At 42.5% G+C, this 15,949-nt stretch overlaps 1 protein-coding gene across 1 annotated transcript; it reads left to right on the top strand.

The window, feature by feature from the left end:
- Positions 1–3,204: 3,204 nt before the first annotated feature.
- On the top strand, positions 3,205–12,646 carry LOC107282561 (sulfotransferase 1A1). The gene is made up of 7 exons (XM_015810357.1): positions 3,205–3,353; positions 5,784–5,909; positions 7,076–7,173; positions 9,205–9,331; positions 9,773–9,867; positions 11,234–11,414; positions 12,363–12,646. Exons 1-7 carry the CDS (start codon positions 3,206–3,208, stop codon positions 12,473–12,475), a joined length of 888 nt encoding a protein of 295 aa, XP_015665843.1. The 5' UTR covers position 3,205; the 3' UTR covers positions 12,476–12,646.
- The last annotated feature ends 3,303 nt before the right edge of the window (positions 12,647–15,949 follow it).

Raw genomic sequence — 15,949 nt, 5'->3', positions numbered from 1 at the left:
CCTGAATTTCAGTCACATGACTGTTGGGGAGACCATCTGTCAAGACTGCTTTGTACTTTCACCTATATTCCACTTGATCACAGCTTGACAAAGAAAAGGGGGGAGGTGGGACGGAATGCAAGGGTGGGGAGAATTGCATCTGAGTATCGCTGGTTCCCATGAGACAGTGCTCCAACCCAAGGACACATCGAGTAGGTGGGCTAGTGTGGCTCACTGATTCCCATAACAAAATGAACAGAACTGACTGGTGAAGTAATGGATTGTGGGTGGCCCATAGGGAAAGGGGGGAATTAACTATGCTAGCTTTTGCACAGGAAACCCAGAGCTGGTTTTGCTTCATCTGTGCTTATATGATTTATTCAGTAAAGTTCATACTCTTGGTAAAATAATGCCCCAGGAGTTTCTTCTTCTGGATCCGCCAACTGGACAGTTCACACCGTCCATTCAAACTTTGAATCTGGGTCATAAGTAGTCCCAAAAAGATCTTTTGTCACTCTGAATGGTCGCTAAGTGATTGGTTGTAAATTGAGACTACCTATAGAAGACTGAGTTGGGCTTATAAGTTTGGTACACAACTTAAAGCATTATTAACAGCATGTCTTTGATCACAGCTTTGATCACAGTCTCCAACCTATGGGCCACGGCCCATTACTGGGCCCTGGCCTTTTGGCCATCAGGTGGCGTGAGTGGCTGGCCAGTGCACTTGCGCCTGTGCGCACGCTCACCCCCTGCCCTTGGGCTATTGCTAGCCGAGCTGTGAGCCTCTCGCTGGCACTAGGCGAGCCACGAGCCTCTCACAGATGCTAGCAGCCCCATTTGCAGAGTATGCATGCTCACGGCCCTGTTCGCGCATGCACATGCAGCCACATTTGCACATGTGCGCATGTGCGCATAAAGGCGCTTGTTCCTCCCTTTCCCACTGGGCCGCCAACCAGAAATGTTGGCGATCCCTGGATTTAGAGACGAGATGAACTCTAAAAAAGATTTTAAAATTAATTATAAGAATATTTCCTTTTGGTTGTTTAAATATTTATAAATATATATATTAAAATTTTAAAACTAACTAATCTTCCTGTGGGAAGGAGTTGATTCGGGAAAAAACATGATAGGAGGGGACTTTGAAGGTTGACTAGAGGGAATCAGAAAGAAATAAAAATTGTAATTAAGGAAGAAGAGATCCATTAATACAGAAAGGGGCAATATTATTTGTGTGTGGAAAAAGTCAAGAGTTAATAATGTCTTTATAATTAAAGGGGATATATATATATATACTCGAGTATAAGCCGAGTTTTTCAGCCCATTTTTGGGGCTGAAAAATGCCCCCCTCGGCTTATACTCGAGTCAGCGTCTCGAAGCAGCTGCTGCTGGCGCCGCCGCCGCCAGGCAAGCCACGGCGGCTCGCCGCTCGCTCCCCCTCCCCTGGCGCTGTGCTCCGCCTGCTTGCCCGGCGGCGGCGGCNCCGCCCAGCTCGTTCCCGGTGTCGCCCCGGCCTGTGATGCTCCAGGTACGGCCCTCCCCCCTTACCTTCCGTTCCCTGCGGCGCTGCGTGTCGAGGCCAGGACAGAATACCCCGGGCCGCCGCAGCCCAGCGCGAGGGGGAACGCCAGACGCCTCACGCAAAGGGGGGAGGCCTGGCGACGCTGCGCGCTGCCGGGCGCTCACTGACAGGGCCAGGGGGGCCGAGGCGGCCAGGGAGGAACAGCCAACTGCCGGCAACCAGCCGGAACTGCTGGGGCCGGCCCGTATTGAAGAATACGGCCGAATTTACCCGGGCTGGCCAAGAAAGGTGCACCTCCAGCCTTCCCCGCAACCGTATGTGTTCTTTGTGGGAAAATCGGTCCCTCGGCTTATATTCGGGTCGACCTATACTCGAGTATATACGGTAATAAATCAGAAGAATGACTTGGAAAACTTTCCTATGTGGAATTTACAAAAGAATCATGTTGAATTTAGGAAGGAGTTTCTGAGAAGACAAAAAGATAATAAATCAATTTATGGGACACTCTTTCAAGGGTTTAAATATCAAGACTCTTAACAGTAAATAGAAGGAACACAAAATTGATTTGTTTCATCAAGATTAACATTTATGTTGTTCTTTCTGATACCCCTGAATGGATTTCTCCTGACTTGGATGAATTACCAGGCTTTAAAGATATATGTTTATAAAGAAGAGATATAATAAAGAAAGAATAATTCTTTTGTGCTATTTTTAGTGAATGTGAAATATATCAATATTAAAAAAGTAAAAAAAGTAAATATAAAACCGATTTATTTGATTAAGCTTAAAATATGTACACTGTTGGTAACTTTTAATGGTCTCTTGCTGATTGGGACTGAATGACGAAGCTTTATAACTTGTTTATAGAGATGAGATTTGGGAAGAAGAGCTCTTTTGTTGAAATACAAGATAGTAATAAGTTAAGCAAAATTGTTCAGAAAGGCTGAATTCCATTCCTCTTAAATACTTGAGGTTCCTCCCATTTCCAGCAAAGTTTTGTTGCTGCTCTACTTACCGGACCTAATTTTGCTCCCGTTCCTGAGCCAGAAACAGCCAGCAGGCCAGCCAGGTATCTTCAAACCAAAATAAATACTTCAGGTCAGCTGAGATACAGCTTGCTTTGCTGCATTCTGCAAAAGGAAGGAAGGGTAGAGATTTTGAATCAGGACTTGTGAGTTCTTTGGGAAGGGGAAGTCTTAAGACACCCCCCAAAAAAAATATTTGAAGTACATATTGGGTGATTAGTGTTGTTTTCTTTGAAAGAGGGGAAAGCACTTAAAAAGTAGAGTTGCGTTGATTATCTCTTAAGCAATTTTTTTTCTCATACCTGCTGATTCCAACAAGAGTAAATAGAAGCCAGACTAGCAGCTTCTTAGTAGAGCATTTGAAAATGTAACAAATTTGGACAACAGGGTTAGAGACCTGATATATTTTTCTGTTCTGTCTATGTCTATGTTCCTTGCTATGTCTTCCTGACTATCCACCTTCTTCAGGGGACAATTCAATCCTGTGTCCAGGGTGACTTGATTATCTATATATATATAAGATGTTCTCAAACATTTGGGGGTGCTACTATCAGCTGCCACTCTCACTAGGCTCTGAATCCAGGATAGCTGCTGGGTTGGGTTGCAAATCTCTTGACTCTTGGCGAAAAGAGTTGTGTTTCCTTCCCTTGCCATCCTCCCCTTTAATCCCTTTACAGCCAAAATGAAGCCAGAACAAGAAGAGGCGCGCCCTCCATTGGTCTCTGTTAAGGGGACTCCTTTGATAAAGTATTTTGCAGAAGTCTACGATGAAGTGGAAAGATTTCAAGCACATCCAGATGATTTACTGATCTCTACATACCCCAAGTCTGGTAAGTAATGCCTTTGGCTGCATTTTCTTGAACAGAAAATAGAAGTTCTGGGCATTCATCTGTGGACAATTTCTAACTCTCTACTTTCCCTTTGTTCTATCAACACACAACACAATACATTCCAGGCAGCTGAAAGCAATTTTTTTTTTGAGAGAGACCCTTTTAGCTAGGTCCTTCTTGAAAGAAAATAAAGATAGTTTGGAACAATTTAGTTTTAAAGTCAACAGGAAGCCGATATAACTCAACCAAGTTCCTTTATATGTTTTTCTCATAAAAATAATAAAGAGGAATATATAAGAATGGAAACCATGAAAAATAAATAATATTTGTTTGTAAAAATGTCATAAATTGGAAATTAGAAAAGTAGCATTGACTATATACTGAATTATTAGTCTCTAGACATAACCTGTCCATATTTAAAATATACCAATTCACAGATGAAGGACTTTAAACAGATAGAAATCCAGTTTGTATGCACTGCATATGAGTGTTATTAATGAATATGCTAGTAACATGGTTGTGAAAATTAGACATTGAAAAAGAGAAAAATAAGACACCTTCACATTATGGATTTGGAGGTAATTACTAAGAATATTGTGGACTTCAAAAAGAACAATTTAGTTAATTCAAAAAGCTGACTGCTCTCTAGGAATTATATTTTAGGCATGATATGAGCAGAGGATGGACTAGAAAAATGCTTATATAAAACAATGGGTAGAAATAGATAAGGTGGATGGAAGGCATTACTGAAATGTCCTTGGAAGAGTGTGACAGGTTTGTAGGTGGTGATTTGTAGTGTAGGGAATTTGTATTGATAGCATCTATCATGTCTTATATTCTCTTTTTTCCCCAAAGTTTCTCACATATTTACTAACAATAATTAAGTGCAATTTTATAAATGCCTTTTCAGAACTAAGTACTGTAAGAATTTCTCTCAGATAGCTGTAGGCCTCTACACGTATTTGTTTGCAAGTTAAACTGAACTCAGTGGGACATCTGAATAAAAGTGCTTATTAAAAAAGTATGTTATAGATCAGTGATGGCGAACCTTTTTGAGACTGAGTGCCCCAAAACTGGCCCCACCCCCGCCATGCCCCTGCCACGCTCCCATTCCACCACACCCTGCCTGCACGCAGGGCCACTCACTGCCTCCAGGGCCCGCCACAGATCGCCCAGGCAGCCCAGCAGTGCCATGGCTGCCACGCCCTCTGCCCACACCCCGCAGCATCAACTGTGCGCGTTGGGGCATGAGGGCAGTCTTGTCTACGCTGGCTGGCTGCCATGTTCTTGGCTGCTGCTCCGCATGCGCCATGCTCAGGGGCGACTCTCCTCCAGGGAGGCTGCTGGTGAGGAGGGGGTCGCGGGTGGAGGCAAGGCTGGGGCAATGGCATGTGTGCCCACAGAGAGGGCTCCGAGTGCCGCCTCTGGCACCCGTGCCACAGATTCGTCACCACTGGTATAGCTCCTCCTGCTTGAGCCTGGGGCTGGAGTAGAAGACCTCCAAGGTCCCTTCCAGCTCTATTCTATTCTGAAGTTACTGATCTTTATCCTCCTCCATCAGGGTTGCCAGTGCTGGGTTTTAAGCCCACATCTGGTTTTTTGGATCCCTGACTGGGTTTCTATATTTTTTATTGTAAAATCTAAGCTTTTCTACACATTATTTTATATTGTATGCATTATATAGGTAAAATAATTTAGTTTGAACCTGATTTATTGTGGACATTGTTATTTGAGATTTTTGTTTAGAATCTGGGTTCATTTGAATGTGAAACTGTGATTAAACAGATAAAATAATTTAGTTTAAAAGTTTTGTGGTAGGTTTTTTGTTTGTTTATTATCTGGTGTTTTGGGGTAGAATCTTTTGACTTTATTTGAACAAAAGACTTAGATTGGAAATCCCACTGGCAACTCTGTCCTCTATTGCCTTCACTCAGTGGTGGGATTCAAATATGTGAACAACTGGTTCTCTGTTTGGATGCCACTTCCGGAAGTCCTTCTGGGCCTGGGCAACAAAAAATTAGTTACCGGTTCTGCCGAACTGGTGCGAACTGGCTGAATCCCACCATTGCCTTCGCTTCAACCCCTTTGTCTCCATTGTAGATTATATAGCAAGAGAACCACATTTGCCTGTGGAAGCAAAAAATCTATTTTGCTTCACCACTCATAACACTGGAAGCAATTTTGGTGATCACCAAAGGTGAGATCAGAAGATATTTATTGGCCATTTTATGTGGATGGGATATCCCACCACTCCTGATTGGCACCTGGAGTAGAAAATTTCATTCCAGTTTAGTTTTCTGACAACTTCCGGCAATTCAAGAATGAAGTGTTATGAGTGGAAAAAAACCATCTACCTCTAGGGGTAGCTATATGAAAAATCCTGTTTTGTTTAGGCAATACATTACATCCAAACTTCTTATGCTGTTTCAGGAACTACCTGGATCAGTGAGATTATGGACATGATCTATAAAGAAGGCAGTGTTGAAAAATGTGCACTTAAACCCATCTATGTGAGAGTCCCTTTCTTGGAATTTGCTCTGCCTTGTCTTCCTACAGGTAAAATCATAGGAATCCTCTTCTCTAGAAAGCAATTTGGTAGGGGGGATAGAAGTGGAAGTCTAGCCTTTATGATGTGGAGGTAGGAGAATGAGTGGCATAACCTGGGAGCGGAGTCAAAAGAGGAATCAGCCTAGCATCTCTACATAGCCACAAATGAACTAAGTCCAACCCTTCTTGAATTCTGTTGACTTTTATCTAGTGCCAATATAGTGCTAACTATTAGATTCCTGTGCATAGATGCATGAGTAATAAATCAATTTAATTGGAACTTCATGTGTGGTCCTAGTCTTTCACACATGACATTGGAATAGAAATGCCAACTGTGGAGATGAGGGTGCAAACCATATAATCTGGGCAATTTGCCTGCAGACAACTTTGAAAGCTTTTCCTAATGCTAGCTGATGATTAGAAAACTCGTCATACCTTGGGTCATCTTTCTTTCCACATATAATACAGACTGGCAGCATTTCCTCTTCCCTTATAACCATAGAAGAGCTCTGATGAAGCTGTCTCCTCCTCCTCCTCCTCCTCCTCCTCCTCCTCCTCCTCCTGGCTGCAATCTTGCTGGGGTAGGGGGAAAAAAGGAGCTGCAGATTGTAAGGTAAATTGCATTTCTGCTCCCTGTTGCGGCATGTTCCCAAGAGCCCCCCTCCCTCCATGGAGGCAGAGGGTTCACCCATCAACTGCCAGCACCCCCCTCCCCCAGATAGGCTTACTTTGCCAGCAGGCATTTGAGTCATGCCCTCATCCTTCCCTTGCCAGCCATTGACAATAAGAGATTGTAAATTTGCTGCTCACCCATCTAGCCTTGCCAGCATCTGATTGGGTGCAGAGGCCAGAGAGAGGTGGGGAAAGGGCATGGATGAGTTCAAGTTGTGCCTTAGCCATGAAAGCCAGCCTAGTGACTTTGGGCCAGTCACTCTCTCTCTCAGCCCAACCCACCTCTCAAGGTTGTTACTATGGGCAAAATAGGAGAAAGGTGTGTTTGGATATGTTCACCGCCTTGAGTTAACTGTAAAAATAATAAAGGCGGGATACAAATAAATAAATATCTATATTAGGGGATCTGCAGGCTAATTCATCCAGAATGCATCTGATTTGGATAGGCTAATGATAGAGGCAGGATGGAAATGTCACTTCAATTATTCTTTTTCCCTTCCCAGGCCTTGAATTGCTCAAGGAAGCACCGCATCCGTGTCTAATTAAAACCCACCTTCCTGTCCACCTGCTCCCCAAATCTTTCTTGGAAAAGAATTGCAAGGTGAGAAAAAAGATGTGACTGTTAATACATGAAGAACCAATAAACTGAAGGCAAGAATATACAGGTAGTCCTTGTCTTACAGCCAGACCTTTAATGACTTTTCAAAATTATGATGGTGCTGAACAAAGAGACTTGCTTTGCCTGAAGTTATCATTGTTGCTGCAACCCCATGATCATGTGATGGAAATTTGGGCCTTGTGGTCCACTTCTCTTTCAAATGCAGAGACACTGCAAATGCCCCAACTTGCCTATCAATCAGAATAGAACTGGAAGGGACATTGGAGATCTTCTAGTCCAATCTCCTGCTCAAGCAGGAGACCCTATACCATTTCAGATAGATGGCTGTCTAGTCTCTTCTTGAAAACCTCAAGTGATTAAGCACCCACAACTTCTGAAGGCAAGCTGTTCCACTGGTTAATTGTTCACACTGTTTGGAAATTTCTCTTAATTTCAGATTGCTTCTCTCCTTGATTAGTTTCCATCCATTGTTTCTGGTCTTACCTTCTGGTGCTTTGGAAAATAAGTTGACCCCCTCCTCTTTGTGGCAGCCCCTCTGATACTGAAATACTGCTATCATGTCCCCCCCCCCAGTCCTTCTTTTCTCTAGACTAGCCAAACCCAAGTCATGCGATGTTCTTCATATATTTTTGTCTCCAGGCCCTTAATCATCTTAGTTGCTCTTCTTTGCACTTTTTCCCAAAGTCTCAACATCTTTTTTGTAATATGATGGCCAAAACTGGATGCAGTATTCCAGGTGTGGACTTACTAAGGCTTTATAAAGCGGTACTAATACTTCATGTGGTTTTGATTCTGTGCCTCTGTTTAAACAACCAAGGATTGTGTTAGCTTTTTTGCCTGCTGCTGCACATTGCTGGCTCATTTTTAAGTGTTTGTCCACTAGAAGTCCAAGATCCCTCTCACAGTTACTGTTTTTGTTTCCTAAGTCTCTGCACATCTCAGCCCCCACCTATTCCACCAGCGCATTCAGAACTGACATAGTCCTAGAAACCTTAGTCTGCTTCTTGCCCTTATCAGGCTTGGGAAGCCTTCTGAGTTACAGTGCCCACCAGCATATTCAAATTGGCTCACTTACCTTTATAATGTGTCTGCAGGTATTGGCAGGCATGCCCACAAGGCACAGCCTTCCTATCCATGTCACTTGCGTCATTTTGCAAGTATGTGCCATTTTCACAATGGTTTGGAAGCCTTACAAAGCAGAAGTCTTCCTACTGGGTTTCTTCTTCTCAGAAGGAGGCTTCCAAAACACTGTGAGGGCAGGCACCATTTTTGCAATCATTCGGAAGGCTTCCAAAATATTGAGAGAATAGCACATGTTGCAAGGTGGCCTCGGTGGGAAGGCTGTCTCTTGTAGATGCTGGGCATGCCTGTCAACAGTTACAGAAAAATTGCCGAAATAAGTGGAGCAATTTGCCTGCACTGGTGGCCCTATAAGAGTTGAGGCCTCCTGTACCTGGGGGGATGGGGACCAGGCCCTGGCAGCCCAGGCTGCAACAGGTTTCTGTGCAGTGTTGGGCCCTGTAACCCATGGAGGCCTCCCAGGCTACAGTAGGTTTCTGCATGTTGGTGCCCTATAGTCCAGAGTTTCTCAACTTTGGCAACTTTAAGATGTATGGACTTCAACCCCCCAGCATTCCCCAGCCAGCATACTGGGAATTGAAGTCCATACATCTTAAAGTTGCCAAGGTTGAGAAACACCACTGCAGTCTATGCTGGACCTCAAGACTCTTCTCCCCTCTAGAGACACACCTGCACTTTGCTTAAAGAACTGCGCTTTGCTTAAAGATCTCAAGTGGGAGTGCCAGGATTGTGATTGTTGAGCCAAGCAGTCACATGGGCGTCTCACTTAACCGTTTTGCACAACAACCGAGATTCCAGTGCCAATTGCAGTCATAAGTTGAGGATTCCCTGCATTGGAGAACACCCTTCCACTTGTCCTTTTACATGTTATCTTCGAAATGAAATACATTATATAGATCAGCTTAATTAGCCTTCTCGTTTGCCGCTGGACAGATTATCTATGTAGCCAGAAATGCAAAAGATGTGGCTGTCTCGTTTTATTACTTCTACAAAATGGCAAAACTGCACCCGGAGCCTGGAACATGGGAGGAATTTCTGGAGAAATTTCTGGATGGGAATGGTAAGTGGCTAGTAAACCCTTCAAAGGCATTGAGCCTGGATATTAGCCCTCCTCAGTTCAAGGTGCAGTATGATAGTGATCCTATTACCTGCAGCTAGCAGAGCAAATTATGGGGATAGCTTAATGCTTCTTAGGGCATCATTGTGGGGGAAGCTGCTTGAGGTCTTCTACTACTGATGGGTTTCACAGCTTGAAGTTCTGTGAATGGGAAGGTCAGATCTGGGTCTTCTTCTTCTTACCCATTCCTTTTTAGCAGGCAGATAAGTTCACATAAATATATGGTTCTTTGTATAAAGTTTGACTACCAACTTCTACTAGAATCACTAGCTCTGTTTCATGCTCCTGATGACCGAACCAAAGTAAGTAGTAAGCAAACTGTAGTTTTCTCTATATTCTTGCACTAAAATTCCCATCATTCACAAGCATTATTTCTCTTTTCAGTGTCTTTTGGATCCTGGTACGATCATGTCAAAGGTTGGTGGGACATCAGGGAAAAATACAGGATTCTGTACCTCTTTTATGAAGATATGAAAGAGGCAAGACTCTTTCCGCTCTTTCTATTAACATTGTTATTCTTTGCTACTCCACTGTCCACTTTTTCTCCCCACCTTAAGAATTAGATATGAAGTCTAGACCTTCTCATGTTCTCCTAGTCTAAGTCTTGCATACATTTTCAACCTTCATTAATCAAAGATACACATGAGGACCGATTATAAAATGCTGTAAAACATGTCATAGCAGCCATGGCAGCTGTCCTCAAGCTAAATTCCTTCTAATTATGTGGAGAACAATTCCAGTTATGCTCAGATAGATTGGAAAAATAGCCTTGTAGGCGGAAGATCGTGAGAGGCTTAAGTTGATTAAATCTCCAAGCCAACTTTATGGCTAAATTGCAGATGATGCCTTCGGAACAATGAGAAAGGAAAAAGATATCCTCTACAATTACTCCCTTCTGGGTGAGAGATAATGTGAGGTTTTGAGTACATGCCTTCCTAAGTGCAAAGGATAGCATATTTTAATTCATTTACTATCTCGCTATGCAGGTAATCCTCGACTTGTAACACTTCATTTAGTGACTGTTCAAAGATACAACAATACTGAAAAAAGGGGCTTATGACCACTTTTCACACTTATGATTGTTGCAGCATCCCCATGGTCACATGATCAAAATTCGAATGCTTAGTAACTGACATGTACTTATGACGGTTGTCATGTGCCGGGATCATGTGATCCCCTTTTGCAACCTTCGGACAAGCAAAGTCAATGGAGAAGCCAGATTCATTTAACAACTATGTTACTAACTTAACTGCAGTGATTCACTTAACAATTGTGGCAAGAAAGGTTGTAAAGTGGGACAAAATTCATTTAACGGTTGTCTCGCTTAGCAACAGATATTTTGGGCTCAATTGTGGTTGTATGTCGAGGTCTATCTGTACTTCACCATTCTTCCTAATATAGATAGTCCTCAAGTTACGACCACAATTGAGCCCAAATGTTATGTTGCTAAGTGAGACATTTGTTAAGTGAGTTTTGCCCCATTTTACGATTTTTCTTGCCACAGTTGTTAAGTGAATCACCGCAGTTGTTAAATTAGTAACATGGTTGTTAAGTGAATCTGATTTTCCCACTGACTTTGCTTGTCAGAGGTTGCAAAAGGTGATCATGTGACCCTGGGACATTGCAACCATCATAAGTATACAGTAAGTCACTTGTCAAGCATCCGAATGTAAATCACGTGACCCTGGGGATGGTGCAACAGTCATAAGTGTGAAAAACGGTCATACGTTATTTTTTTCAGTGCTATTGTAACTTTGAACGGTTACTGAGTGAACTGTTGTAACCCGAGGACTGCCTGTGGTAAAAGTCCTGGCTTTCAGTACTTGATTATTGCTTTGTACACAGGATCCAGAACAAGAGATTTGGAAGATAATGGAGTTCCTAGAGAGGCCAGCTGATGAAAACTTAGTCAAGAAAATTGCACACCACACTTCCTTCAAAGAGATGAGCCAGAACCCAATGGCTAATTATACAGGCGTTCCCATTTCGTTTATGGATCACACCATTTCTCCTTTCATGAGGAAAGGTGAGCCTTTCAAATAACCGAATTGGGGTTGGATGAGGTTTGTATCTCTAATGCTCATAGAAGGACAAAATAATAGTGCTGCCTTCTCCTGCCTGATAAGCTCCGTATGTGTTAGATTTGCAATTCCCAGCTATCACTGGGTAATCGCTGTGCTGAGCAGGGAATTAGAGGTCAAAGTTTCTGCTTCTAATATCAGCACCTGAGGGAAGGTGGGATAAAGGGCAACAATAATTGCAGCATGGAAATGTATTGCAGGCAAATAGGGTCCTTTTTATACAAGTTACAGGTACAACAATCTTCACCAACCTGGGCAGCCTGCAGATACGGGCTTCATGACTTTCCAGCAAGAATGACCATGATTAACAATGCAGTACAATGGCTTGGGGTTGTGGATGGGCTTTTCAGCCACTAGAGATGGTTCTTCTTATTATTTTTTATCCTTTTCCTGGGGATTTCACTGCTTCTACAGGGATCTCCAAGTAGGAAACAATCCCAATCAAGATAAAAAAACAACATATGGAGCGAGAAATTGTGATTGTGCCTGCCTTGTGCTGACTTCTGCATTCTCCCAAATATACAGTAATGTTGTACATCGGCCTTTTATTTCCCCTCTGCCCATTTTCTGTTAATTTTTCTTTCCGGGGAACATACTGTATGTTATGCACCAAACTTTATTTTATCCAGTTTTAAATATAGTGATGTTGAAATAGAAGATAATATTTAATTGGGTAATGAAAAGTCTGCAAGCAAACAACCAAGCCCAAAGACCATCAAAGGTTCCATCATTGAACCGTGAGTTGCATACTGTACTGTATATTGTTTTCTATTGCAACATCACTACGTTTAATATATTACCTAGTTGATTAATGAAACACTTGCAAGCAAACAAGCTCAGCAAGTACTAAGGACTCCACAGTTATGTTGACTATTATTTTTCCCTCAATGTAGGAGTTGCTGGCGACTGGAAAAACCAGTTCACAGTGGCACAAAACGAACATTTCAACGAGAATTACAAGATGCAAATGAAAGGAACTACATTGCAGTTTCGAACAGATATATGATTATTGTTGTCCCCCCTCCTTGACTTTTCATTTTCTTACTCATAATTAAAATAATCCTACACATTTTGTATATGTGCCTGGAATGTAGGTCAGTACACTGCACAGGCCTCCTAGTTAATAAGATATGTCCAACAGTAAAGGCTGTCAAGGTAATTTCTAAATTGTAGAATAGAATAGAATAGAATAGAATAGGAATAGAGCTGGAAGGGGCCTTGGAGGTCTTCTAGTCCAGCCCCCTGCTCAAGCAGGAGGACCTATACCCGTGGTGGTGAACCTATGGCACGCATGCCACAGGTGGCACTCAGAGCCCTCTCTATGGGCATACGCACTATCACCCCAGTCCTAGGCCTTCAGCTGGGTTTTATTAAACATTTTCGTTTTAGGCCTCCGCCGCTGTGTGCAAAAAAAAAAAAAAGGTTCAATCAATCAATCAATCAATTTCAACTTCTTGCGGAAAAAAAAAATCTCGCAACGTTGGAATTGATTGAACTTTTTAGTCCCACCCAGTCTGCTGTTACCACCGCAGCCATGCCCACCCAATGGGCCACACCCACCCGGCAGCCGAAGATACATAAGTGGGTTTTGGGTTGCAGTTTGGGCACTCGGTCTCTAAAAGGTTCGCCATCACTGACCTATACCATCTCAGACAGGTGATTGTCCAGTCTCTTTTTAAAAACTTCCAGTGATGGAGCGCCCACGATTTCTGGGGGTAAGCTGTTCCAGTGGTTGATTGTCTTCACTGTCAGCATGCTTGGAGAATAGCATGCTTGGAAAAATTTTGGCTGCACGTTTTGGCCAAAATGTGAATGAAATGAAATGATCATTGACCACCTCTTAGAAAACACGTCAAGTGAAAGTCTTAATTGACCAAACCTGTGACAGAAGTTAAAAACAAGAGGCTAGGAATCAGGAGATTGTGAGATCCAATTCCACTTTAGGCATGGAAATCAACTGGGTGACTTGGGGCTAGTCACCGTGGTAGAATCTCCAGCTAGAGTTGGGGGAGGTATGAAGAGGGGGCCGAGCTTAGAATCCTTGCACAACAGAAAACACCCCAGGCCTTACCTCCCCTAAAAATAAGCCTTATCTGACTGTTCCCAAGAGACTGCAGTCAGTCTGGCAAGATTCTTGTAATTAGGCATTGCAGCAATAAAGAACTCTGAACAATTCACAGTATAAGCTGGGTTCCTTGTGCCTGACAGTCATTCTCTCTCAGGCCACAACATCAGGCTTGGACAACAAGCCAGTCAATCAACTCTTTTGGAACCAATGGATCAACTTAGTTGATCAGAAAAAAACAAACAAATAAAGGCAGACTCTCTATTTGCAGGAAGAAGGAGGAAGAAGGAGGAAGACTTTTTATTTTTTAACAAACTTCACTCTCAAAGCTGTAGAGGTAATCCTCATCTAACAACTACTACTACTTGGAACCTATGATGGTGCTAAAAAAGAGGTAGTTAGAACTGGACCTCATGGCGATCACAGCATCCCCACAGTGACATGACTTTGATTGTCAACTTTCCCTGCTGGCTTCCTACATGCAAAGACTGCCAGAACTGCCATCCCTATACGGCAGTCATGAGGCTTTTTGATTTACAATCGCATTGCTTAATGACAGATTTTTCCAGTCCCAATTAGCACCATTACACAAGGGCTACCTCTACTGGTCCTCTTGGTTTTGGCCAAAAAACAAACTCCAGAGGGTGTTTCATTGATGAATTGTTTTAGTTAGGAATATTCTTTATTCATTAGTTTGAACTGGATTACAACTGACATGTATGTGACTTGAACGGCAAAAGTCGCCTTGAAGCAACCTGGAATTAAGGTTCCTAACAGTGAAGGCAATTAGCCAGTGGAACAGCTTGCCTTCAGACGTTGTGGGTGCTTCATCACTGGAGGTTTTAAAGAAAAGATTAGACAGCCATCTATCTGAAATGGTATGGGGCAGGGGTAGGCAACCTTGGCTCTTTTATGACTCGTGGACTTCAACTCCCAGAATTCCTGAGCCAGCACAGCTGGCTCAGGAATTCTGGGAGTTGAAGTCCACGAGTCATAAAAGAACCAAGGTTGCCTACCCCTGGTATGGGGTCTCCATACCCCTGGTATAGGCTGAAGTGAGCCGAACCTTTTCTTTCCTTTGTCCCACTTTCAATCTTTCAGCAAAGTACTTGTAGCTTTCCTTTTTCCACACAGGCCCTAAGGAATAACTGGAGCATCTAGCACGTCTCAGTATGATAAAGGTCAAGCTAACACATAGCATTATATAACCCAAATGTTAATAGCTAGGAGTTGCGTAACAGCAAAGGAAATGGAAAACTATGAAAACTCCCACTGCGTTTCAACCACAGAAGTGGCCCAGAGCCAGATTGGAGTTGAAATCCAAATTGCAAACTGAAAGTGGAGCCAGTCAAATTAAGCCAGCTTTTTGATCCCTTTCATCGCAAACATCAAATTGCACTTCATGATTCAGTTCTTAAAAGTATGCTTAAAGTACTTATTTTAAAAGGAACGAAAAGCAACTGTGGAATGGTATAGCCTTCGGCAGAACTGCTCATTGCAAGCCCCATTTTTAGGAACAAATCGAAAAGTGTTTTTTCTTCAAAATAGAAAAGCAGATGCTTTAATTACACCTTTTAAAACATCATTAATATGTCATAACATAGTTTCAGCCTCAGTCAAACAAACTAAAATTTGAATAAAGGCCTCCTTTCCAGATTCATTTAAAGATAGAAATTAATTATTGAACAGGTAATCTTCGACTTACAATAGTTCATTTAATGACTGTTCGAAGTTACAACAGCACTAAAAAAAGCGGCTTATGACCATTTTTCATCCTTAGGACTATTGCAGAATCCCCATGGTTGTGTGATCAAAATTCAGATGCTTGGGAACCGACTCATATTTATGACAGTTGCATAAGATCATGTGATCACTTTCTGACAAGCAAAGTCAATGGGGAAGCCAGATTCACTTAACAATCATGTTATTAACTTGACAACTGCAGTGATTCACTTAACAACTATGGCAAGAAAGGTCGTAAAATGGGGCAAAATTAACTTAATGACTGTCTCACTCAGCAACAGAAATTTTGGGCGCAATTGTGGTTATAAGTTGAGAACTGCCTGTAATCATGCTCCACCATAATACTGAGGTAAACATTTTTAAATAATCAGAATATCTTTCTGAATTCTATAAGGTTTGCTATTTTTAGTGTGGCAGGTGGCCCTCATTTAATGACCACATGTTCAGCAACCATTCGAACTTACAACTGTGCTTAAAGAGTAGTAGTAACAATTGGTCCTCATATTTATATAGGTTGCAGTGTCCTGGGATCATGTGATCTCCACTTGTGATCTTCTTTGTTAAGCAAAGTCAATGGGAAAACCACAGGAGGTCTCAAATGGTGTCATGATGCCCTTGCTTAACAATCCAGTGACTCACTTAATGACAGCAACTGGGAATGCTGGAATTTCT

The sequence above is a fragment of the Protobothrops mucrosquamatus genome, unplaced genomic scaffold (genome assembly GCF_001527695.2).
Source record: "Protobothrops mucrosquamatus isolate PMUCROS unplaced genomic scaffold, P.Mucros_1.0 scaffold8, whole genome shotgun sequence".
Classification (NCBI taxonomy): Eukaryota; Metazoa; Chordata; class Lepidosauria; order Squamata; family Viperidae; genus Protobothrops; species Protobothrops mucrosquamatus.
Note: the sequence above shows the minus strand (reverse complement) of the source record. Positions and strands in the feature narration are given on the sequence as shown.

Excerpts from the sequence above, each read along its gene's own strand:
- LOC107282561 (XM_015810357.1), top strand. The coding sequence starts at position 3,206 with ATGAAGCCAGAACAAGAAGAGGCGCGCCCTCCATTGGTCTCTGTTAAG. Across the intron at positions 5,910-7,075 it reads TCTGCCTTGTCTTCCTACAG|GCCTTGAATTGCTCAAGGAA; the intron begins GTAAAATCATAG and ends TTCCCTTCCCAG. Across the intron at positions 9,868-11,233 it reads TTTATGAAGATATGAAAGAG|GATCCAGAACAAGAGATTTG; the intron begins GCAAGACTCTTT and ends CTTTGTACACAG.